This window comes from Xenopus laevis, chromosome 9_10L (assembly GCF_017654675.1).
Source record: "Xenopus laevis strain J_2021 chromosome 9_10L, Xenopus_laevis_v10.1, whole genome shotgun sequence".
In the NCBI taxonomy this organism is placed as follows: domain Eukaryota; kingdom Metazoa; phylum Chordata; class Amphibia; order Anura; family Pipidae; genus Xenopus; species Xenopus laevis.
Window position 1 is genome coordinate 117,848,404 of NC_054387.1, and position 25,230 is coordinate 117,873,633.

General features: G+C 43.3%; 1 protein-coding gene across 1 annotated transcript in view; it reads left to right on the plus strand.

The window, feature by feature from the left end:
* cacng3.L (calcium channel, voltage-dependent, gamma subunit 3 L homeolog) overlaps positions 1-23,323 on the plus strand; it is a 69,497-nt gene extending 46,174 nt beyond the window's left edge. The window contains exons 2-4 of the mRNA XM_041576651.1: positions 13,718-13,801; positions 19,419-19,559; positions 20,533-23,323. Coding sequence (XP_041432585.1) covers positions 13,718-13,801; positions 19,419-19,559; positions 20,533-21,050 — 743 coding nt within the window. The 3' untranslated portion in view covers positions 21,051-23,323. The remainder of the gene's footprint in view (positions 1-13,717; positions 13,802-19,418; positions 19,560-20,532) is intronic.
* The last annotated feature ends 1,907 nt before the right edge of the window (positions 23,324-25,230 follow it).

The following is a 25,230-nucleotide window of genomic DNA, read 5'->3' on the forward strand; positions in this document are numbered from 1 at the left end:
ATATGGGTATATAGAATTTTAATTAAAAGTAGAGAGGGGTGTGTGTATGGATGCTGGGTTTTCATTTGGAGGGGTTGAACTTGATGGACTTTGTCTTTTTTCAACCCAATTTAACTATGTAACTATGTAACTACTATTACAGTTTTGCTAATGAAGGTGAATTGCCCTTTAAGCTGCAAGTCAGTTTCCCCAAGAGACCTGCTTATCTTAAATTGTTATAATTGTTCCTTTGCTTATCTTAAATTGTTACAAAAGTATCTAAGTGCACCCGCCACGAATTCTGGGTGCCAAAAGCCAATTACGTTTTAGAGACTTTGTATCTTTTTCTGGCTGTTCAGTGCAGGAGATCAAAGAGAAAGTCAGTACATTTCAGCAGCGATCTGGGACTGCGGGTTGAGCTGCCAAAATCGGGACTGTCCAGCGAAAAACGGGACAGCTGGGAAGTATGGCTTGGGGTTTAACTGCACTAGACAATGTTGTGTCTTGTACATTGCCCTGGATAAAAGTGCTTTGTTCATGGGCACTAGGGAGTGTGATTTCTTAGTAGCAAATGAGCCCTTAAAACTTTATTTTCCTGTAAATGTATTGGCTTACATAGTGATTCAATGGGTATTGGCACCATTTATTTGAATCCTAGTATTTATTATTATTAACATTTATTTATATATTGCCAGCATACAGCATTTCACAGCATTGTATTTAACCCATAGGTTTTCTTTCTTTTTTTTTTTTTACATTTTGAAAATAAATTCCTGCTTAAAAGAAAGGGTTGTAATGAGCAAAATTAGAACATTTTACCGAAAACTGTAGAAAATTATGGGAATTTTCCATGATTAAGGATTAATTATATCTAAGTTTGAATCAAGTACAAGATACTGTTTTAGTATTACAGAGGAAAATTCAATAGTTGGATTATTCGGATAAAATGGAGTCTATTGGAGATGGCTTTCCCTTAATTTGGAGCTTTCTGGATAACGGGTTTCAGGATAATGGATCTGTACAACGTAGGAACTTCAATAAACAGGCGGCACAGAGAGAATTGTCTGTTTGATAAATCATTGGCATCTCTTGAGAAACGCTCTCTAGTTCTAATTACTCAGCTGGGTATTGAACATAGCGCTGGCCCATTATATGAATATGACAGATGTACTGGAGCTGTTTAGAGATGTTCGAGGCTTATTTCCTGAATTATAAATGCGGCGTGCAACTTTTCTACTCTGTAATTTCCAGCCGTTGTTATGGCGCTTATTTTGGAGAGAGAATAATTGATTTATTTTCAGACAGAAGCTTCAGTTGAAACGAGTCGCAGATTTTCTACCCACATCTCCCTGCTGTGCCGAGCCTCAATAATGGATCTGGATCTCTCTTGTTTTGCTTCAAGTTTGGAATATACTTTTCTAGAATGTCCGTGTGCAAATACATCATGCAGTTAAAGGGTTTGTTCACCTTTAAATTAACGTTTAGTATGATGTAGAGAGCAATATTCTGAGACAATTTGCAATTGGTTTTCATTTTTTATTATATGTGGTTTTTGAGTTATTTAGCTTTTTATTCGGCAGATCTCCAGTTTGCAATTTCAGCAATCTGGTTGCTAGGTTCCAAATTATCCTAGCAACCATGCATTGATTTGAATAAGAGACTGGAATGTGAATAGGAGAGGCCTGAATAGAAAGACAAGTAATAAAAAGTAGCAATAACAATAAGGGGCAGATATATCAAGGGTTGAAGTGAATTCGAGGGAATTTTCGAAGTAAAAAAATTCAAATTCGAAGTAATTTTTTGGATACTTCAACCATCAAATAGGATACTACGACTTCAATTTGAAGTGAAATAGTTTGATCATTGAAGTACTGTCTCTTTAAAAAAAACTTTGATTTCAATACTTCGCCAAATTAAACCTGCCGAAGTGCTATGTTAGCCTATGGGGACCTTCTAGAGCATTTTGCTATGTTTTTTGAAGTCGAAGAAAAATCGTTCGATTGATAGATGACATACTTCGAATCGTTTTCATCGTTCGATCGAACAATTTAACTTCAACCGCAAATGGCCAAATTCGATGTAAAAAAACTTCGACTTCGATATTCGAAGTCAAAGTATTCCAATTCGATGGTCGAATTTCGAAGCTTTTTCTACTTCGAAATTCGACCCTTGATAAACCTGCCCCTAAATGTGTAGCCTTACAGAGCATTTGTTTTTTAGATGGGGTCAGTTTTGAAAGCCCATTTGAAAAATGGGAAGAGTCAGAAGAAGAAGAAGGCAAATAACTCAAAAACTATAAAAAAGAAAAAATGAAGACCAATTGAAAAGTTGCTTAGAACTGGCCATTCTATAACATACTGAAAGGTAACTTAAAGGGGAACCACTCTTTTAAAGCGACTGAACAGAAGAAAAGGGTGATTAAAGGGATAGTATTTGACTAGGGTTGATTTGAATAAGAAAAAAATGTATAAGCTTTGCATTGATAGATAAACAATAATGAAACAAACAAGGTTAACCCACAATTTACTGCCAAATGTAAGGAGAACCAAATGTAAGGACAACTAGGACATGGTCTGATCATGCAATGGTCTCGATGTCACTCACAACCCCTACGACACAACCTAAAACATTTTGTTGCCGTCTTTCTTTAATGAAAAAGAAACCTATCTCCAATATACTTTAATTAAAAAATGTGTACAGTTTTTATAAGAAACCAGACTGTATGCAGTGAAATTCTCCCTTCATTTACTGCTGTGGATAGGAATTGTCAGACGGTCCCTAAACAATCATACTTATGAACAGCAGAGGGAGCCCCCGCCTTACTTCCCAGCCATGCAGAAATCAAGCAGCTTTGTTTATGACGATCCCTAAGCAGCCCAGACCACACTGAGCATGTGCACAGTCTTAGTCTCGCAAAGATGTTTAACAAAGTTACAAGATGGTGACCCCCTGTGGCCAACTTTGAAAGCATAAATTATTTGTTTGATTAGGCTTGTGGTGCAGTAAGTTCATGTTTAGTATACAAAATACAGCATTTCTAGCCTTGTTCTATTTTAGACTTTACATGCCCTTTAAAGATGAAACAATGGTGAACGACCTTAATACTAAAAAAGACTTACATTGCAAAGAGAACACCACACCAGAGGTGTCCCCAATAACCACTTGGGAGGCACACAGGGCCGGACTGGGAGTAAAAAGCAGCCCTGGCAAAAAAACAAAACAGCCCACATATAAATGTGCGACGTTTTCGGCCAGTCGGTTGGGAAAAGGGCCAACCAGGAGAGCCTTTTTTAGGTTGTGCTATCTTCATTGGAGGATACTCCTGGTAGTATAGCTGGCACTCTAGTCCCAAACTAAGGGGCTCACTGCAAATGCCCTTATAGTAACGACAATAAATATATGCACAGTTATTAAAAGAGCAATTCAGGGCTGTAGCACTTTTGACATTCATCATCCAATTCCAACCTGTTCACATTTTTATGGGATTATTATATGAGATGATGCAGAGGTGCAGATTTGCCTGTGCGAGTAAATGATTCCCAGGCTTTTCTGAAGCCTGAATTTCTATCTATACATCCCTATATTACAGAATGGACTAAATCCCGGGTTTATACCGAGTCTGGCAGGACTTTCCGATTGAGTATGTTGTGGTGTAGGGGTCTGGGAAGAATCAGTAAAATAACTATTTACTATAAATTATTGTCTTTTAAAACTGTTGTCTTTGCACTTATGTAGTTTAGGTACACCCAGGGTGCAAGTACCTTTCCAGTTGAGTTTCCATTTAACTGCATGAAGTTCGGCCCACCTCTCACAGGCCACTTTCTTACCAGGAACATGACCTTCTCTGTATCATTACATGTTCGGCTTCAGGTTTCGCTCCCGTTCGGCGACTTTGGCTCCCTTTCGGAGGCTTGGGGTTTTGGCTCCCAGTCCCAACTTTGGCTCTCAATCAGCTGCTCTTGGCTTCTATTTGCCGGCTCCCCGGCCCACTTTGCTCTAAGTGGAGCAGCCCACCGGGCATTTGCCCAATGGACAGATTACCAGTGAGCTATTTTTTTTATTTATTAGGGGGTTCAGCTGTGATGTGTTTACACTAGAGTCTTCACAGTAAAAGTAATGGTTTGGGAGTTCTATGCACAGCTTTATTTCAGCTTCTCTCTACCTGTATATCTTTGATTTGTTTTGTGCTTTCTCTACCTGTCTGTCTCTGTCTGTCATCTTCTATATTCGTGGAGAGAAGCCGTAGACATCTCAGACAACTTCGGTTGCATGGTTTCTTATCTTTCACAAGGAGTAGGTTTGTTAATGGTGGGGATTATGGATGTAGTAATTTATTCAATGGGAGCCAAAAGTGCATTCTATTATATGTTCCTTTATTTGGTACAGCAGATACATAGTTGTACCAACCTGGAGTTTTGATGCAGGAAGGTCTGTAGCAAATCTGAGGCTGTGCAGCTTACTGAATCAGTTCATAGAGTGAGCGAGCTAAAAGCAAAATACACATGGTTGTTACTCCACCTTCTGTATTAGTCAAAATTGGCCCTGCTATTCCAAGTACACAGAGGCCCAAACAGCCCCCTACCAGCCCACTATATGGTAACTTTCTATGGACCCATACAGCAGCCCCTCTGGCATTTGCCAAAACCCACAGATTGCCAGTCCGGGCCTGGAGGCACATAAATGCGTTATATGCGGCCAGCTCATACAAATAGGTACACAATGCAAACGAGACAGAGACAAGAAATTCCAGGACCTGCTTAGGAAAACTGCCTCGTTAGAATCTAAACACAAGCTGTCACACTCTAACGCAGTCCTGGCAGAACTCACTCTAGCAAGGCAAGAACTATCCAACTCTCTCAACTCACTCACGCAGAGGGCAATTACGGTAGCTTTAATATCAATTAAAATTCTGAACCAAATTGGGTGTGCTCAAACCCTATTTTGCTTATAATCTAATATTCAATGTGCAAGCTTTATACCCCACATATTTATCACACGCTTTACTTAGGTGGGTCCAGGTGTGAATGCCCCGAACCAGTTGCTTTATCTCTGGACATTCAAATGCATTCAATAATGGCGGGTTACTCACTGCTCCAAATCCCTGGCCCGGGTGCAGCGCCCGAACCCGCAGCTTGGGAGACCTCAGAACCGTACACTTCCAAATCAGCGCACACTCAATGGATCAGCAGGAAGCGGTGAATATCAAAAAGCAATCTTTATTTCCCAAACATCACTCCTAACGTGTTTCGTGTGATCCCACAGTCACACTCCCTGAGCATGTGTGGGATCACACGAAATGTGTTAGGAGTGATGTTTGGGAAATAAAGATGTTTTTTAATATTCACCCCCTCCCTACTATACCTGCTATCCCACAGTCACACTCCCTTCCCAGAGACTATTATCCCACTGTTACTATAGGCACCATCTCTCCCTACTATACCTGCTATCACACAGCCACACTCCCTTCCCAGAGACTATTATCCCACTGTTACTATAGGCACCATCTCTCCCTACTATACCTGCTATCCCACAGTCACACTCCCTTCCCAGAGACTATTATCCACTGTTACTATAGACACCATCTCTCCCTACTATACCTGCTATCCCACAGTCACACTCCCTTCCCAGAGACTATTATCCACTGTTACTATAGGCACCATTTCTCCCTACTATACCTGCTATCCCACAGTCACACTCCCTTCCCAGAGACTATTATCCCACTGTTACTATAGGCACCATCTCTCCCTACTATACCTGCTATCCCACAGTCACACTCCCTTCCCAGAGACTGTTATCCCACTGTTACTATAGGCACCATCTCTCCCTACTATACCTGCTATCCCACAGTCACACTCCCTTCCCAGAGACTATTATTCCACTGTTACTATAGACACCATCTCTCCCTACTATACCTGCTATCCCACAGTCACACTCCCTTCCCAGAGACTATTATCCACTGTTACTATAGGTACCATCTCTCCCTACTATACCTGCTATCCCACAGTCACACTCCCTTCCCAGAGACTATTATCCCACTGTTACTATAGGCACCATCTCTCCCTACTATACCTGCTATCCCATAGTCACAATCCCTTCCCAGAGGCTATTATCCCACTGTTACTATAGGCACAATCTCTCCCTACTATACCTGCTATCCCACAGTCACACTCCCTTCCCAGAGACTATTATCCCACTGTTACTATAGGCACCATCTCTCCCTACTATACCTGCTATCCCACAGTCACACTCCCTTCCCAGAGACTATTATCCACTGTTACTATAGGCACCATCTCTCCCTACTATACCTGCTATCCCACAGTCACACTCCCTTCCCAGAGACTATTATCCCACTGTTACTATAGACACCATCTCTCCCTACTATACCTGCTATCCCACAGTCACACTCCCTTCCCAGAGACTATTATCCACTGTTACTATAGGCACCATCTCTCCCTACTATACCTGCTATCCCACAGTCACACTCCCTTCCCAGAGACTATTATCCACTGTTACTATAGGCACCATCTCTCCCTACTATACCTGCTATCCCACAGTCACACTCCCTTCCCAGAGACTATTATCCACTGTTACTATAGGCACCATCTCTCCCTACTATACCTGCTATCCCACAGTCACACTCCCTTCCCAGAGACTATTATCCACTGTTACTATAGGCACCATCTCTCCCTACTATACCTGCTATCCCACAGTCACACTCCCTTCCCAGAGACTATTATCCACTGTTACTATAGGCACCATCTCTCCCTACTATACCTGCTATCCCACAGTCACACTCCCTTCCCAGAGACTATTATCCACTGTTACTATAGGCACCATCTCTCCCTACTATACCTGCTATCCCACAGTCACACTCCCTTCCCAGAGACTATTATCCACTGTTACTATAGGCACCATCTCTCCCTACTATACCTGCTATCCCACAGTCACACTCCCTTCCCAGAGACTATTATCCACTGTTACTATAGGCACCATCTCTCCCTACTATACCTGCTATCCCACAGTCACACTCCCTTCCCAGAGACTATTATCCACTGTTACTATAGGCACCATCTCTCCCTACTATACCTGCTATCCCACAGTCACACTCCCTTCCCAGAGACTATTATCCCACTGTTACTATAGGCACCATCTCTCCCTACTATACCTGCTATCCCACAGTCACACTCCCTTCCCAGAGACTATTATCCACTGTTACTATAGACCACCATCTCTCCCTACTATACCTGCTATCCCACAGTCACACTCCCTTCCCAGAGACTATTATCCACTGTTACTATAGGCACCATTTCTCCCTACTATACCTGCTATCCCACAGTCACACTCCCTTCCCAGAGACTATTATCCCACTGTTACTATAGGCACCATCTCTCCCTACTATACCTGCTATCCCACAGTCACACTCCCTTCCCAGAGACTGTTATCCCACTGTTACTATAGGCACCATCTCTCCCTACTATACCTGCTATCCCACAGTCACACTCCCTTCCCAGAGACTATTATTCCACTGTTACTATAGACACCATCTCTCCCTACTATACCTGCTATCCCACAGTCACACTCCCTTCCCAGAGACTATTATCCACTGTTACTATAGGTACCATCTCTCCCTACTATACTGCTATCCCACAGTCACACTCCCTTCCCAGAGACTATTATCCCACTGTTACTATAGGCACCATCTCTCCCTACTATACCTGCTATCCCATAGTCACAATCCCTTCCCAGAGGCTATTATCCCACTGTTTACTTATAGGCACAATCTCTCCCTACTATAACCTGCTATCCCACAGTCACACTCCCTTCCCAGAGACTATTATCCCACTGTTACTATAGGCACCATCTCTCCCTACTATACCTGCTATCCCACAGTCACACTCCTTCCCAGAGACTATTATCCCACTGTTACTATAGGCACCATCTTCCCTACTATACCTGCCTATCCACAGTCACACTCCCTTCCCAGAGACTATTATCCACTGTTACTATAGGACACCATCTCTCCCTACTATACCTGCTATCCCACAGTCACACTCCCTTCCCAGAGACTATTATCCACTGTTACTATAGGCACCATCTCTCCCTACTATACCTGCTATCCCACAGTCACACTCCCTTCCCAGAGACTATTATCCACTGTTACTATAGGCACCATCTCTCCCTACTATACCTGCTATCCCACAGTCACACTCCCTTCCCAGAGACTATTATCCACTGTTACTATAGGCACCATCTCTCCCTACTATACCTGCTATCCCACAGTCACACTCCCTTCCCAGAGACTATTATCCACTGTTACTATAGGCACCATCTCTCCCTACTATACCTGCTATCCCACAGTCACACTCCCTTCCCAGAGACTATTATCCACTGTTACTATAGGCACCATCTCTCCCTACTATACCTGCTATCCACAGTCACACTCCCTTCCCAGAGACTATTATCCACTGTTACTATAGGCACCATCTCTCCCTACTATACCTGCTATCCCACAGTCACACTCCCTTCCCAGAGACTATTATCCACTGTTACTATAGGCACCATCTCTCCCTACTATACCTGCTATCCCACAGTCACACTCCCTTCCCAGAGACTATTATCCACTGTTACTATAGGCACCATCTCTCCCTACTATACCTGCTATCCCACAGTCACACTCCCTTCCCAGAGACTATTATCCACTGTTACTATAGGCACCATCTCTCCCTACTATACCTGCTATCCCACAGTCACACTCCCTTCCCAGAGACTATTATCCACTGTTACTATAGACACCATCTCTCCCTACTATACCTGCTATCCCACAGTCACACTCCCTTCCCAGAGACTATTATCCACTGTTACTATAGGCACCATTTCTCCCTACTATACCTGCTATCCCACAGTCACACTCCCTTCCCAGAGACTATTATCCCACTGTTACTATAGGCACCATCTCTCCCTACTATACCTGCTATCCCACAGTCACACTCCCTTCCCAGAGACTGTTATCCCACTGTTACTATAGGCACCATCTCTCCCTACTATACCTGCTATCCCACAGTCACACTCCCTTCCCAGAGACTATTATTCCACTGTTACTATAGACACCATCTCTCCCTACTATACCTGCTATCCCACAGTCACACTCCCTTCCCAGAGACTATTATCCACTGTTACTATAGGTACCATCTCTCCCTACTATACCTGCTATCCCACAGTCACACTCCCTTCCAGAGACTATATCCCACTGTTACTATAGGCACCATCTCTCCCTACTATACCTGCTATCCCATAGTCCACAATCCCTTCCCAGAGGCTATTATCCCACTGTTACTATAGGCACAATCTCTCCCTACTATACCTGCTATCCCACAGTCACACTCCCTTCCCAGAGACTATTATCCCACTGTTACTATAGGCACCATCTCTCCCTACTATACCTGCTATCCCACAGTCACACTCCCTTCCCAGAGACTATTATCCACTGTTACTATAGGCACCATCTCTCCCTACTATACCTGCTATCCCACAGTCACACTCCCTTCCCAGAGACTATTATCCCACTGTTACTATAGACACCATCTCTCCCTACTATACCTGCTATCCCACAGTCACACTCCCTCCCAGAGACTATTATCCACTGTTACTATAGGCACCATCTCTCCCTACTATACCTGCTATCCCACAGTCACACTCCCTTCCCAGAGACTATTATCCACTGTTACTATAGGCACCATCTCTCCCTACTATACCTGCTATCCCACAGTCACACTCCCTTCCCAGAGACTATTATCCACTGTTACTATAGGCACCATCTCTCCCTACTATACCTGCTATCCCACAGTCACACTCCCTTCCCAGAGACTATTATCCACTGTTACTATAGGCACCATCTCTCCCTACTATACCTGCTATCCCACAGTCACACTCCCTTCCCAGAGACTATTATCCACTGTTACTATAGGCACCATCTCTCCCTACTATACCTGCTATCCCACAGTCACACTCCCTTCCCAGAGACTATTATCCACTGTTACTATAGGCACCATCTCTCCCTACTATACCTGCTATCCCACAGTCACACTCCCTTCCCAGAGACTATTATCCACTGTTACTATAGGCACCATCTCTCCCTACTATACCTGCTATCCCACAGTCACACTCCCTTCCCAGAGACTATTATCCACTGTTACTATAGGCACCATCTCTCCCTACTATACCTGCTATCCCACAGTCACACTCCCTTCCCAGAGACTATTATCCACTGTTACTATAGGCACCATCTCTCCCTACTATACCTGCTATCCCACAGTCACACTCCCTTCCCAGAGACTATTATCCCACTGTTTACTATAGGCACCATCTCTCCCTACTATACCTGCTATCCCACAGTCACACTCCCTTCCCAGAGACTATTATCCACTGTTACTATAGACACCATCTCTCCCTACTATACCTGCTATCCACAGTCACACTCCCTTCCCAGAGACTATTATCCCACTGTTACTATAGGCACCATCTCTCCCTACTATACCTGCTATCCCAAAGCCACAGTCCTGCTGCTACAACAATTATCTGGCTGAGAGACAGGGACCTGCGTGATTATCTGCCCTCACCTTGTAAAAGCACTAAAGGGCAGCTCTAATTATGTGACAGTTACTAACTGTGTGACACTTGTCAGGGCTCTCGTTACTTGTTCATTCAGTGCAAGGTTGAATACTGAGAGACTGAGCAACTGCCAACCAATCTGAGCTGCAGAAATGCAACGTGCCACCCTGCTATTATGTTGGCAAGGGCAGTCACGGGCATATTATGGGGGCAGCAGACACATAATGTGCATTATTGATTAAATATGTTGTAGACATATAAGCAAGAGTGTCAGCTCTACAGGTCACAAGATCCATAAACTCAAGGGTTAATGCAATTTATTTTCAAATTCATGCTACAAGGTTTGGAAATTGCCTGGAAATAATTCCTGCAAGTCAATGTGATTTTATGGTTGTCAGAGAAGATATAAATATTTTAGAGCCCCCATCAATGTAACGCACTCTGGTAATGTGTCGCTGTCAGCGGGAGGGAAAGTAGGCTACGCATGTATGTATATGGGCCCTATACTGGCCACTAATAGCACCCGGGGAAGGTGCACCCATCCCGCTATTCTATAAATATATGGGGAGTATGGCAGGACTCGCAAACTGGCTGTTTGGTTCATTAAGTTTGCCCTTCCCTGCAGCAAAGCATTGATTTCTCATTCCCCCCACGCTGGATGGAAGGTACGGCCCTACCCCAGTCTGCTCTTCCATTTGCCTCTCTTAACCATTACGTGATTTGGCACTGGTTTGAGAGAGAACTAATAGAACAAAATGACAATGGAGACGCAACGTACATTTGTTATGTAATGAAGAATTCTGCCGATGCATTCAGAGATTTTTATACAAGAGCAGTGGAGTAACTAGATATTACTGGGCCCCACAGCAAATTATTTTTAGGGCCCCCAAAATGTCTAGAGGTTGACCTGTTTTACCAATATTTATTGAAATTGTATATGAATTAGGGCCTCTATACCTCCTGGGTCCCCCTGCAGCCGCAGGGTCTGCTTCCTCTGTAGTTACGCCCCCATACCAAAGGTTAAAGGGAAGATCTACCTAAACACAAGTTTTTTTTCACAGTGAAAGGAAACATAATTCAAATCAACTTACCAAAATAAAAATCTAGCCGTAAGCAATTTATCATTCCGGAAGCAAGCCCAATGCTGCCCCACCTCAAACGTATTCCCTATTTTGCATGGGAGCGAGTCAAAAGAGGTCCACATCTCTAGTGTATTTAAATTGTGTCAAATTTCCATATAAAAAAGCAAAAATTCAGCTCTTATAGTTAGCAGAAAGTGACATTTTTGCACACTGCCTTATGAAACATGGTAAGCAGAGCGCCCCCTAGTGGTGCAACTACAATACTGTTGACCCATGGTCACTATGGAGGATGGAGTAGAAGGTTCCTGGATAGTGAGGCTCTGCCTTATGGTAGTTCCCTCTCCCCAGTCACTTCAGCTTGTTCTGCTAAAGTTTGGGGCACACTATGCCACTAGCTCATTCATTTGCACCCCAAAAAACACACACAATTGAAGGGTATATAAATGTTCCCCCCATGCCCTGTGCCTGTGCGACACTCAGCTTAATGCAGGTGCAACATTTACAAAGAGCTGCAAGGTTTGTCTAGTGGCGCATGTACAATTTTTGCACTTGCCTCACTTTGCCCTTTTAATACATGATATCCTCATTTATATTCAGGTTGGAGGAATTTTACATGCATTTGCAAGCAAGGAAACCTCCCCCCCCAATCTTTACATGTATGGATGATATACTTGGTGGCTAACATAAACTTACAAAGGAACTCCAGCACGTAGGCTGAATGCATAACAAGGATATCCCCCAAGCCAAACAATGACAGGTGTGGTTCCTACCCTTTGTGTTAGTTTTTATGGACTGCCCAAGAACTGCAACTCAATAAGGTTCCTTTAGTATGAACCCAAGGGCTTATACTGTGGGAATAAGGGGCATAGGGGTAAATTTATCAAAGAGTGAAGTTCCGCCACTAGAGTGAAATTCCGCCACTCTCAATTAATTTCTATGGGATTTTGAAAGGCGTATTTATCAATGGGTGAAAGTGAAAGTTCACCCTTTGATAAATACGCCTATAAAAATCCCATAGAAATGAATGGAGAGTGGCGGAATTTCACTCTAGTGGCGGAACTTCACTATTAACTTCACTCTTTGATAAATATACCCAATAGAGTGTATACTAAAACCTGGGTGTAAGGCCCCCTTATTGCTCCCAAACGCCTACACCCACTTGCTCATGTCTCTGCATTGACAGCCACTGCTCCATATGTCTGCACCCAGGCCAACACAGTGAGAGACACAAGCGAGTGGATATTAGCAAATCAGTTGTTTCTCACTACCCTTAAAGTGTAAATGCAAGCGCAGGATTTGGAGCAAGCGCAGGATTTGGAGAAAGTGCAGGAGTCAGTGTCAGAGACCTTTGCATGGCTCATCTGCTTATATGTGGGTGCCCAAGGCATGGATTTGTTTGCAAAGTGGATAAAGACGGCTATAGTAGCTCAAAGTCATGAGTAAGTGTAGCTCATAACCTTCCTCCAACACATACATTATTATCAGGGGCGATCCTGGCCCCTCTGCCGCTGCTGCTTTCCCCCCCTCCCCCGGAAATTCGCTCTTAAAGTACCAGGAGCAGCATTTTTGCCTAGTGGGGCGCTGCTGCCTGAGGCGACAGCCTCAACTCGCCTCATTGGCGAAGCACCCCTGGTTATTATATCATTTAATCACAGATTATCTTTGCCCCATCAGGCTAGTTAACCCCGTAACCATTTCAGCTGTCCCATACTTTTCTCCCAGGTCTTTGCCACCAAAATATTTGTAGAAGTATTACTAGTGATACTTTTACCTACTTGTCCCCCCCCCAAAAAAAACTTACCCCCTTACATATTCCCTTTAACCTGTATCTCTGACCCCCAGGCCTGGGAATCGGTTCATGGACAGTAAAGCACAAGAGAGTTGCTCATTATAGGTCAGTAGAGGGTTAATTCTGTCTCTGTGTGCGTTAAAGCTTTGCAGGATCCTCCGGCTCAGACGAGCGCACTAATTAGTTTTTTACCCAATGTATATATATTTTTTTTGTTACTGTCACTGCTTTTGTGTAACTGTTTATCTCTCTCCCGCAGGAGCCTTCCGTGGGATGTGCAAGAAAATTGATCATTTCCCGGAGGACGCAGATTATGAACAGGACACGGCGGAATATTTACTGCGTAAGGACTTTACCCATTACCATTAGTGCACATAAAATGGCTCTACATTTGTCTATTCAGGGGATGCCAGAAACACAGACGGGGGATGCCTCTTGCCTCATAACATAGTTACATAGTCAAATTGGGTTGAAAAAAGACAAAGTCAATCAAGTTCAACCCCTCCAAATGAAAACCCAGCATCCATACATACACCCCTCTCTACTCTTAATTAAAATTCTATATACCCATATCTATACTAACTATAGAGTTTAGTATCACAATAGCCTTTGATATTATGTCTGTCCAAGAAATCATCCAAGCCATTCTTATAGTCAATAACTGAATCAGCATCACAACATCACCCGGCAGTGCATTCCACAACCTCACTGTCCTGACTGTGAAGAACCCCCTACGTTGCTTCAAATGAAAGTTCTTTTCTTCTAGTCTGAAGGGGAGGCCTCTGGTACGGGGATCCACTTTATGGGTAAAAAGGTCCCCTGCTATTTGTCTATAATGTCCTCTAATGTACTTGTAAAGTGTAATCATGTCCCCTCGCAAGCGCCTTTTTTCCAGAGAAAACAACCCCAACCTCGACAGTCTCCCCTCATAATTTAACTCTTCCCTCCCTCTAACCAGTTTAGTTGCACTTAGTCTCTGCACTCTCTCCAGCTCATTTATATCCCTCTTAAGGACTGGAGTCCAAAACTGAACTGCATACTCCAGATGAGGCCTCACCAGGGACCTATAAAGAGACATAATTATGTTTTCATCCCTTGAGTTAATGCCTTTTTTATGCAAGACAGAACTTTATTTGCTTTAGTAGCCACAGAATGACACTGCCCAGAATTAGACAACTTGTTATCTACAAAGACCCCTAGATCCTTCTCATTTAAGGACACTCCCAACACACTGACATTTCATGTATAACTTGCATTGCAGTAAGCTCAGGAGAATGATCCGACAGTATGGCAGCACTCGCCCCGCAGATGATTATCTCTGCATAGTTATAGCAATACATTTTTGCATCTGTTGGCAGAAGCAGCAGTGTATATAATAAAGCAGTGCCGAGCGACAGTCTCCAGACATATCCTTTAATTGAGGCAGCGACGGGAAAGAATAATAGCTGGGTTGTTATGAAATCTGCTTTTCTCTTTAATTGCCTCCTGAAAAGTAGCTGTTCTGTAGCAACACATAAACTGTTTCCAGGGATTGTGTGCAGAATTAGTTGTACTCTGACCTCGGTTGCTCTTGAAGGATACACAAACTTCTGTTTGATAATTAAGCACCACTTCAGTGGGTTTGAATCAGTGTATAGTTGTGGTGTAACTAGATTTTACTGGGTCCCACAGCAAATTATTTTCAGGCCCCCAAAATGTTGACCAGTTTTACCCATATATATTAAAATGGTGTGTGAATTAGGGCCTCATAGGACTCCTATACCTCCTGGGCCCACCTACAGCTGCAGGGTCTGCTTCCTCTATAGTTACACCCCTGGGTATAGCCAGAGGCACGTGGGTGCAAATAGTTGGTGCAGTGATCCCAATGATCCCCCATGGTGACTCTGATTACTCACCTAGGACTTCTGGGCAACACTCCATTTTTATAGTACAGAAATGGGACCAGAATGCTCAGGACCTGGGGTTTTCCAGATAACTGGTCTTTCCATAAATGGAATCTTCATAGCTTAAGTCTGCTAGAAATCATTTAAAAAAATAAATAAACCCCACAGGATTCTTTCCCCTCCAATAAGGATTAATTATATATTAGTCAGGATCAAGTACAAGCTACAGTTTTATTATTACAGAGAAAAAGAACATTTTTTTTTAAAAATGTGAAATATTTGATTATAATGGAAGTCAAAGGGAGAGGCCTTCCTGTAATTGGGTGCTTCCTGGATAATGGGTTTCCAGATAATGGATCCCATACCTGTAGTGTAAATTCTGGAAAAAAAGACTATACTGCATATGTACCAGGGTAGGGGTAGAGGTAGAGCCAGGGGTAGTTGAGGTGCTGCTTCCTCATAATTGAGCAGCCCTGGCTTTTTGCCACCAGCTTCCGGGTATGGATTGGAGCATTGGGGGCCCATTGGGGCTGCAAAGCAAAGGGCCCTCCTGGCAGTCCCCGGGGGCCCCCTGCTGACATCTAAACTCGAACTGCTCTCATGGGCGAAAGACGTGGCACAACAACTGACCAGCCATTTGGGGGAGCAGGGCCCTTGAGAGCTAGGGCCCGGCCTAGTCTGACCCTGCCTGCTTCTCTCTCCTTGCCTCATGGCTAAAGTGCCCCTGCCTGGTGTGATGCACGGGATTCTTTGGAAAAGGTGGTGGCATGAAGTCTAATGGAAAGTCCCCCAGGCTGGTAGGGGTACTCGTTAGCAAATAAAGTCACTAGATGGGGGTACCTAACAAATTATAACCCCTCAGAGTAAATGTTTTGTTATCACTTGTTCGGAAGCTGTTTTGGATAAGAATGAGTAGAGGGTTTCCAAACTTGCTACATTTAGAGGGACAGAATGGCCCACAGTACCAGAGGAATCAAGGACCGATTCCATCAGCCCTGACTTATTTCCACCATAGATCTGTATACCTCTATTTACTACTGTCTACATCTAATTGGTGAGAGGTTCTCATGCAGTTTTTATAGTAGCGAAGGCCCTAAGCTGTCTCTTTGTGTTTACTTATCCCTACATAGAGGAGATTCTGATGAGGGATAACTAACCACAAAGCGACTGCTGAATGTCAGGCCTTGGGGCCTTTGTTCAGACCCTAGTCTTGGCAAGTTGTAACCTCCATGATATCAATGGTCATCTTCTACCTCCATGGCATGAGGGAGATAATTAACTAGTCCTCATTGTCCAAGCCATTGACTACATTACCATCACGTATAATGATGAATAAGGTCAGCCAAGTAACATCTGCTTGTGTATTTTATGTGCTTAAACATGGAAGCCACGTGTGCCATAGAACTATAAAACATAGGTCTGGCTGGCGGGACACCAGGTAAAAACCCAGACCAACACCCTTCACTGCACTGGCCCATGGCCCCGATTGTCCTCCCCTGACCCGATTGCAGCCTCAATTTGTGTCCTGCAGTGGATTGGGTACCCGTGGGTACCGGGTATTGAGCACCCTGCAGAATGAGGGTAGGATTTTCAGGTGCGGGTATAGATGCAGGTCTGCGTGTCGCGGGTCACAGGTCGGGTTGCGGGTCTCATCTAAATTTCTTATCTTATGTTATATTGTCTATATTTTACTCCTTTTAAAGTTTTACTAAACTTGTTTCTGTCCAGCCCACTTTTGATGATGTCACTTCCGGTTTGCTGCAACATCACTCCATGTTTGATGGTGGTCAGCGGGTTGCAGGACGGTTGCAGATAAGGCAGTTGCGGGTCTTTGTCGTGTGGTGAATCAAAGTGGGTAAATATGTGGGTTGCGGTTCGGTTCGTGGGTTGCAGGTTCGGGTCTTAGAAATTGGTTCCACGCAGGACTCTAGCCTCAACTACAGAAGACAACTCACCGCGGTTTGCTGCAGAAGTGACACCCATAAACTTCAATGGGACAAAAAAAATGTCGCGCATCAAAAAAAATTGCCACCCGTCAAAAAACATTTGTCGCCCATACACTTTCATGAATATCGGCTAATTTTTGGCAAAGTGAAACGTGTTAAATTCGCCTGTTCCTACAGAAGAGTTACTCTAGGAGGGAGGATGTGACTGGGGTGTGGGGCCCGGGGGCCTCGTACCCTCCAGTCCAACGCTGCATGTACTGTAGCTCTTACTGTATTGTAGTTGTATATTATCTGTAGGCAACACTTATAAGCTCCGATTATGGGAAGGCCATCCCACACAGACTCCATGTCAATCAAATTATTAACATTTTTAAAAAGGACTCTGCAATAATAAAACAATATCTTGTACTTGCTCCTAATATATCATTTATCCTTAATGGAGGTATTACAATCCTATTGGGTTTAATTAATGTTTAAATGATTTAATAGACTTAAGGTATGGAGATCTATATTACAGAAAGATCCCTTATCTTGAAAACCCCAACCTTTCTGGATAACAAGTCCAATACCTATACACCCCAATGCTTACAGAGTCCGGATTAAATAACTGCGAGCCCTGGGTTCAAAAAGAAGGAAGTGCCCTCATCCTGGGCTGTTAAATACATGCGAGTAAATAACCCACTGATCAGTCCACTGCTAAAGTGCCTCTATAATAAAATATAAGCACAAACCAGCGGAGTGGAACATTTGTCCTCAGTCATTCAACAGTCAATATTCAGCTGCAATAATGTCAGCCTCATTTGAGAGCTGCCAGCCAATCGTGTGCATTGCAGATTGGAGCCCTGAGCAAGCCAACTGATAGGAACAAGATGCTCGCTGGGACTCGAGTAAATAAAAATACAGGGGAGGTTTGTTGCAATCCTCAAGCCTCTGGCAATACTGGGCCTGGCAGGGGCAGTTTCTCATTTATTGAGAGAGAGAGAGAGAGAGAGAGAGAGAGAGAGAGAGAGAGAGAGAGAGAGAGAGAGAGAGAGAGAGAGAGAGAGAGAGAGAGAGAGAGAGAGAGAGAGAGAGAGAGAGAGAGAGAGAGAGAGAGAGAGAGAGAGAGAGAGAGAGGAACAGACGTGCAGATGTTATTCCTCAGTGTCTCAGTCTGGGTTGGGGACTTTGATTTGCCTGCATTAGAAATGGATACAAGTTTTAGGGCCAAGCATTAATCACACAAGTGGGCTGATAAACAGTCTCCCTGGTAAATAATGATAATATCACCTCTGTGAGGATAGATTCCTGCTCTCATAAATTGGCCTCCAACCCAGAGACCTCGTTAAGCTTCCCATACACGTCACAATGGTTTCATCCGTCGGAAGCCTAATTCCCAAAATGATGGCCGCTTGTTGATATTGATTGGGAAGGTTTGAAAACCAGGTGAGAAACGCATCCTAAAGATCTCCCCCGGACCACCATGAATCTGATTGATGGCAAGAGCCAAAGATCGGCTCAATTTAGTACCCAAATCCACTTGTCTGGTGTCCTTCCCCAAGAACGAGAAGATCTGCCCATTTATACCCAGTTTCGATTAAATGTGGAGAGGGCAAAAGTATTATAACACAACGTTACTGAGTCATAACTGCTTTAGGGCCCAGCTTCCAGACTTTTGGGAAGGCTCTCTCTTTCTCAACATTGGTCAGGCCTCTCTAGCTCCTCATTTCTCATTGGCTACCATACTGTCAAAGTGTAGGCAAGTGATTTACAGCTCATCTTTTCTAAAGGAGAAATCAGTCCCCAGTAAATACATTTCTCCCAATTGTTCCATTTTGGTGGGATAGTACAAAGTTACAGACTAAATGAGTGGAGGCTTAGTGGAAAATGGTTCGGGTTTCAGGTGACTTGGGGATGAGGCTGGTGAAACTGGTGGTGGTGTAAATTATCCTTACTTTCCAATCATGGTGTTGGGCTTTACAGGACTTGTGGTGCAAGGGGCAATATAACTCAGAAATGTGACTGCACTATTTTATTGGTTATTTTAATGTGTCTCTTTCCTACTTTCCCAAACCTCTAAGATCAGGGCCCAGTACCATAGGTATATATAGAGGTATCCTTTACCAGAATGTCCTGCTCTCCTCTTTCCCAGGTGCTGTCCGGGCTTCCAGTATCTTCCCTATCCTCAGTGTGGGCCTCCTGTTCTTTGGTGGTCTCTGTGTTGCTGCCAGCGAGTTCTATAAAAAAAAGCACAATGTTATTCTCAGTGCTGGGATCTTCTTCGTTTCAGCAGGTCAGTACCATGAAAATGGATTTATAGGATATCTCCTATGTAGGAGTAACAGTTTCCCATTATTGTGGCTCTTCTCCATCTAAAATTGTTTTGTACCATAGAAAGTAACACAATAGAAGATAATAAGATCTTAGTTCCTGATGTTATTTCATAAGCTCAGACAGCCATAGCCTACCTATCCAAAAATTACAAGGTCCCCTTCTCTTTGACAAATGAAACAGCACTATTGACGGTGGCATCAAGCCAACATTTCTCATTGAGGAGTGGATACCCCCACAAGCCATGTTTTGTACTGTGTTGAAAAGAAATATAAATCTTGGTAGCAGATAGGAACTGCCCTGCCCATGTGAGCGTGTATGTTCTGAAGAGTGCACACAGGTGCCCAAGACACATGAAGAGCCGCTGGAGGTTGGGGACACAAGGGTTGGAACTAGGGGAGGGGAAGGCAGCAGAAGAGGTAAGTTCCTGGTATGCCTCCATCTTTGCTCCCTAGGAACAGGCCTCTTCTGCCTACCCCTAGTTTCGGCTCTGCTAGGGGGATCAACTTGGCACCCTCCCTGTGATTTTCCTTTAATCCAGTTGCAGGAACAAACAATATGGAGACTTACACAGATCAGGTGGGATCTCCATTGGAGTCCTATTTTGCATTTTAATGCAGCCCTTGGCTATTGAGTGCAAGGGGAACTGCTATCAAGCAATGCTGGTTTAGGAATGAAACCAGATATCTCGGCACTGCAGTGCTTTAACGTTGATAAAATGATAATATGTGCTGGGATTTGGAGTCCGCCAACAATGGAGCAAGTAGGGCTGAGCAACAATGGGGTACAATGGTAAAGCACTGTTCATTTTTTCGATATAAGAAAGACATGTCCCTTCCCCCATCATGTCACAGGCTTTACAGCTCTGATTCCCTAGAGCTTTTATAGAACATCAGATAGACCTGCCTGATCACTGATATAATTTTCTCTTTCAGGCTTGAGCAACATCATTGGAATCATTGTCTACATCTCAGCCAATGCAGGAGACCCCGGGCAGAGCGATTCCAAGAAAAGCAACTACTCCTATGGCTGGTCCTTTTATTTTGGTGCCCTGTCGTTCATCATTGCCGAGATGGTCGGGGTGTTGGCTGTGCACATGTTTATAGAGAAGCACAGGCAAATCAGAGCCAAATCTCACTCTGACCTGTTTAAGAAATCTTCCTTTTCCCGCATCCCCAGTTACAGATATCGATTCCGCAGGCGTTCCAGCTCCCGATCCACCGAGCCTAGATCCAGGGACCCATCCCCTGTAGGCAAAAGTTTCAACCCCATTCCCACTAGTGACATTTCCCTTTACACACTAACGTCACGTGACCCCACTAAGGTGACTGTGGGCTCTCTGTTAAATTCAGATAGAGAACACACTTTCCTACAGGTCCACAACTCACTTTCCAAGGATTACAAAGATTCTCTCCATAATAATCCTTCCAACAGGCGCACCACTCCTGTCTGAATGTGCTTCTCACTGGAGAATGAGCCATAGAAGAGCCAGGAAGGATAAAGTAAGAGTGTCTACCCATGTCCATCACACGTATGGTCTTCTCCACTCAACCTCTTGAGAAGTGGAGGACAATGCCAAATGTCCACAAGAAACATTCTTATATGAACTTCTGTGAATTTGTATTAGATCAATAGGCATTAAGGTAGCAAAACTTATTAACTTCAGTAGATGCCGGTGTCATGCTATGGAGCTATGGAAACGTCATGATGTTCTTTTGGTCTACATGAATTTTTACCTGGGTCCTCCGTAGACATGATCTTCCTACAATATAAAGGATGCAAGTAGGACAATGGGTATATGTTTATAATGGATTGTTAGTTAACTTTATTTATCCAATTCATCTAAACCTGTCCCTAAATATTATCTAATGATTCTGTAGATACCTTCAGGGGCACCTCTAGGCTTTTTGCCACCACCTTCAACCCCAGTGTATACTTCTTTTTCTGTAGGACGAGAGGCGGGATTTCTAGTGTAGAGATTCCGAAAAGAGCCGAATTTCTGCTGTTAAAGATAAAAATTGCTAAAGTGACCCCACGGGTGATATTCTTACCCAGCCTTGTGGTCAACTCGACTGAATTTAGAATTTTAGTACAATGATTCCATTCTATAGGATGAGCCCACCTTTATTCTGTGATGCTGCAAAGGAATAATAGGAATGAATAGTAGAGTTGTTGAAATGATAAAAATTTTATTTTCCTAGTATAGTAACAATTTCACAATGATTTGCAATTAGATTTGCAGATTAGATGTCTAAATGAATGCAATTTTAAGGGGGAAAGGCAGAAATATAATGTCTCCTTCGGGGCCTGTAACACAAACCTCTGTTAGAAAAAAAAGCCCCAAAATCGCATGGAACTGTTATTGCTAATGATCTCTTTTTTGTGTTCTTTATAAAAAAAAAAAACAAAAACAAATGGCAAGACAAAGAGAGTGTGCAGAGAATTTTAATGCAAGGTGATCTCCCCACGCAGATTTGGAGAGAAATCTAAAGTGCTGTTTTGACAGGTGTGTGGGAGGTGACAGGTACAGCGTAACCATGAAAACTGCCTCGGCCAATCCGCTGGCTCCGTGAAAGTGATTTGTGCATGCGTTACCTGTTTGTGTGAATTAAGGCTGTTTCTTCATGTGCGCATTAATTGGAGGAGGTAACGGTTTGGATCCTTGTGGGGAAAAACAGCAAAGTTTTTCAGTTGCATTGGTAAAGAGAGGAGAATCTGCCTGACGCCTATATCTAATGTTTATAGACTCTGACGTAGGCTGAGGTACAAATATCTTTGAGAGGGCCCCAGTGGACTAAGATATCTTGTCTATTATAGTTTATGCAAGGTCCCGCAGTTTGCACCCTAAAGTGCAACTCCTAGAATTAGAGTTACCACCTAGCTGGTATTTTACTGACCTAACCAGTAAATCACCAGCTAGGGCTGGGGCCAGTATTACAAATTTACCACCATTGAACTTGAAAGCGTCCTTTCTAATCATCCCCAGCTGTTAATCAACCCCCCCTGGCTGTCCCTCCATCCCAACTCCAACCACATAGAGCCTAGCCAACCCCCAGTGGCGTAACTAGATGCTACTGGGCCCCTTAGCAAATTAACTTTAGGGCCCCCAACATATCCAGAGGTTGTCCTGTTTTACCAATATATGTTAAAATTGCTCCTTATTTGGGCCTCATGGGACCCCCTATACAGGTACCTCCTCGGTCCCCCTGCAGCCGCTGTGTCTGCTGCCTCTGTAATTACACCCCATGCCCACCCCCCATCTGCCTGTTCCTCCCCTCTGCCCATTCACTGCCCAGTGACATCACCGCCCCACCTTGTGACATCACTGGCCCAAACTTAAGGCCAGAACCTTACCCAGAATGCAGAGCAAAGAGCTGCTGGCTCTGGAGAGATGGGAAAAGCTGGTCTACAGCTTCCACCCTGTACCATGTCCCATGATTTGCATACAACGGAGTAGCTCTTTCTACTAGGAGAATAAATTGCAAGTAGTTAACCCTACTAATGTGTTATGACTCCATTGCAATAAATAAAAAATAGGCCTAAACATGGAACTTTTCTATAGCATGGACACTTTCAGGGAAGGCTCTGACTTGAGATGGTCACTTATTCTCCCATCGTTGCTTCTCCTGCCCAAATAAGACATTGACATTCCTTGTCGCACACTGAACACCATTCTTCCTATTCCTCAGGACTGTCCAACTATTGAAAGGGCAAGTAATGCAAAAAAAAATTCTAAATTGCTCATAATGTTCTTTTAAGCTTTTCTTGCCATTTGCTAATTGTTTCTTTTCTTTTGTTTTCGTGATATTAGTAGTTTTATGCTGCTCTAACCATGATTCTGGCTGACAAGCTGTCAAAGGATTAAATGTCTGATGTGAGAAGAATCTCTGTATTTCTCTGCACAGTCCTCTTTCTCCATCTCCTGAAGAACTCTCTTTCCTCCCCTTTCCAGCCATCCCTTAACCTAGTTAAAAGAAATGCAGGACAGGATCAAGAACTCCTTTGTTATGAACACACTTTTATGTTGGTGGTTTTTAATACGTTCTTGAAACGAATTGCAACCGACTGTAATTAAATCCAGAATATTCACAGTATTATTTAGATGTAGTTTTGATCATAGGTTAATAATGGACTGGTTTTTGAAGCAAATACAATTGGCCATGTCGTAATCACACAAAACGCATCTACAAGAACATTATAAACTAACTGCAATGAAAACAGAATGTGCTTTTTATCCCACTAAAGCTGCAGTTTTTTTGCTATGAGTTTGGGAAGTACAAACAGAATTATGAAAGAATTGTATCATCTTACAACTGATATTAGACGTCACAAACTAGAAGGAAGCCAAAGGCCAACTATGGGTTTTCTTCTAGGTCAGAAAGGGTAGTGAATGGGTTTGAGCATGTTAGTGTTTTGTTCTGCTCTTGTTGGTATAATAGAGGGTGTTTTTATATTTCTTTGTCAAGACTTTGCCAAAAGTTGAGCCACAAGAAGACTCCTGGTTTATTTAAATGATCTATATGAAGCTCATCGTGTTTGCACTGGAATGTGACAGATTTTCATGAATGATCAGTACTGCTCTGTCTTGGAATCGTTATAGTTAAAGTTCAACGCACTAAATTGCCAAAGCCGCGGTTCAGTTCCAGCTCTCTGTCTGACTACAGTGGAATCCAATGGAAACCCGATGGAGAAGTACTCTACTGAGGCAGGTGCACCTCTATAACCTCATTCATGAACCTTATTGGCTAAAGAGCATTTAACAATGACTAACTGAGTCAAGAAAGACACACACCCACTCACGGGGTTGGTGGATAATCCTTCAAAATTAAAGGAGGAATCTTGTCTGTTGATATGAAACCTGAGAGTGGCCAAGGTTGGCGCTGCCATGGGATATAACCTTCACACAACCACAAAAAGGTACAAAAATTAGCACAGTCCTAACATAGGCAAGTGTCTTTTCTTCTTCCCTAACTTTACCCATCTTTTATTTAAAAAGGAGATGACGCTACAGTGGGTCAGTGGAAGAACCTGGTTTCCATCATAGACAGCAGTGGAAGAACCCGCTGCCTTCTATTTGGACATTAGAATACTATATTATACATTGTAGTGAAGGTGGATTCTACTTGGCACTTTATAGTCCCACTCAGGAGCATTTGTAGCTAAAAAATATCTTTTACATGGACTCCTTGTATCACAGCACCCATCATCATCCTCCTCCAAATACCTTCAACTGCAGCAGTGATGTCATTAATGATGATTGAATGACAAGTCAAGTCTTCACTGTACATGGAGGTACCATTGTCCTTGTAGCCTGGACTCATGATATCAGCAGGATGATTTGGACACGTATATCAGGATTTGCGCCAATATTCATTTTTTTAAAATATATTCTGGTATGATAGAGGATTCTTATATTAAAAAACATTAGTATATTCAATTGCTAAAACAGACAGCACTCTTGGAACGGTGATAAGTTGGCATTCAATAAGGAATAAAGAGGTGATTTGCTGAATACAAAGTGGCGGCTGTAAATGTTGTGTCTTATACCAAACCATCTGCATGCATTTTGCACAAGGAATGTTTGCCAGAATTAGGGGCATCCACTGGCAATCTGTGGGTTCTGGCCAGTGCCA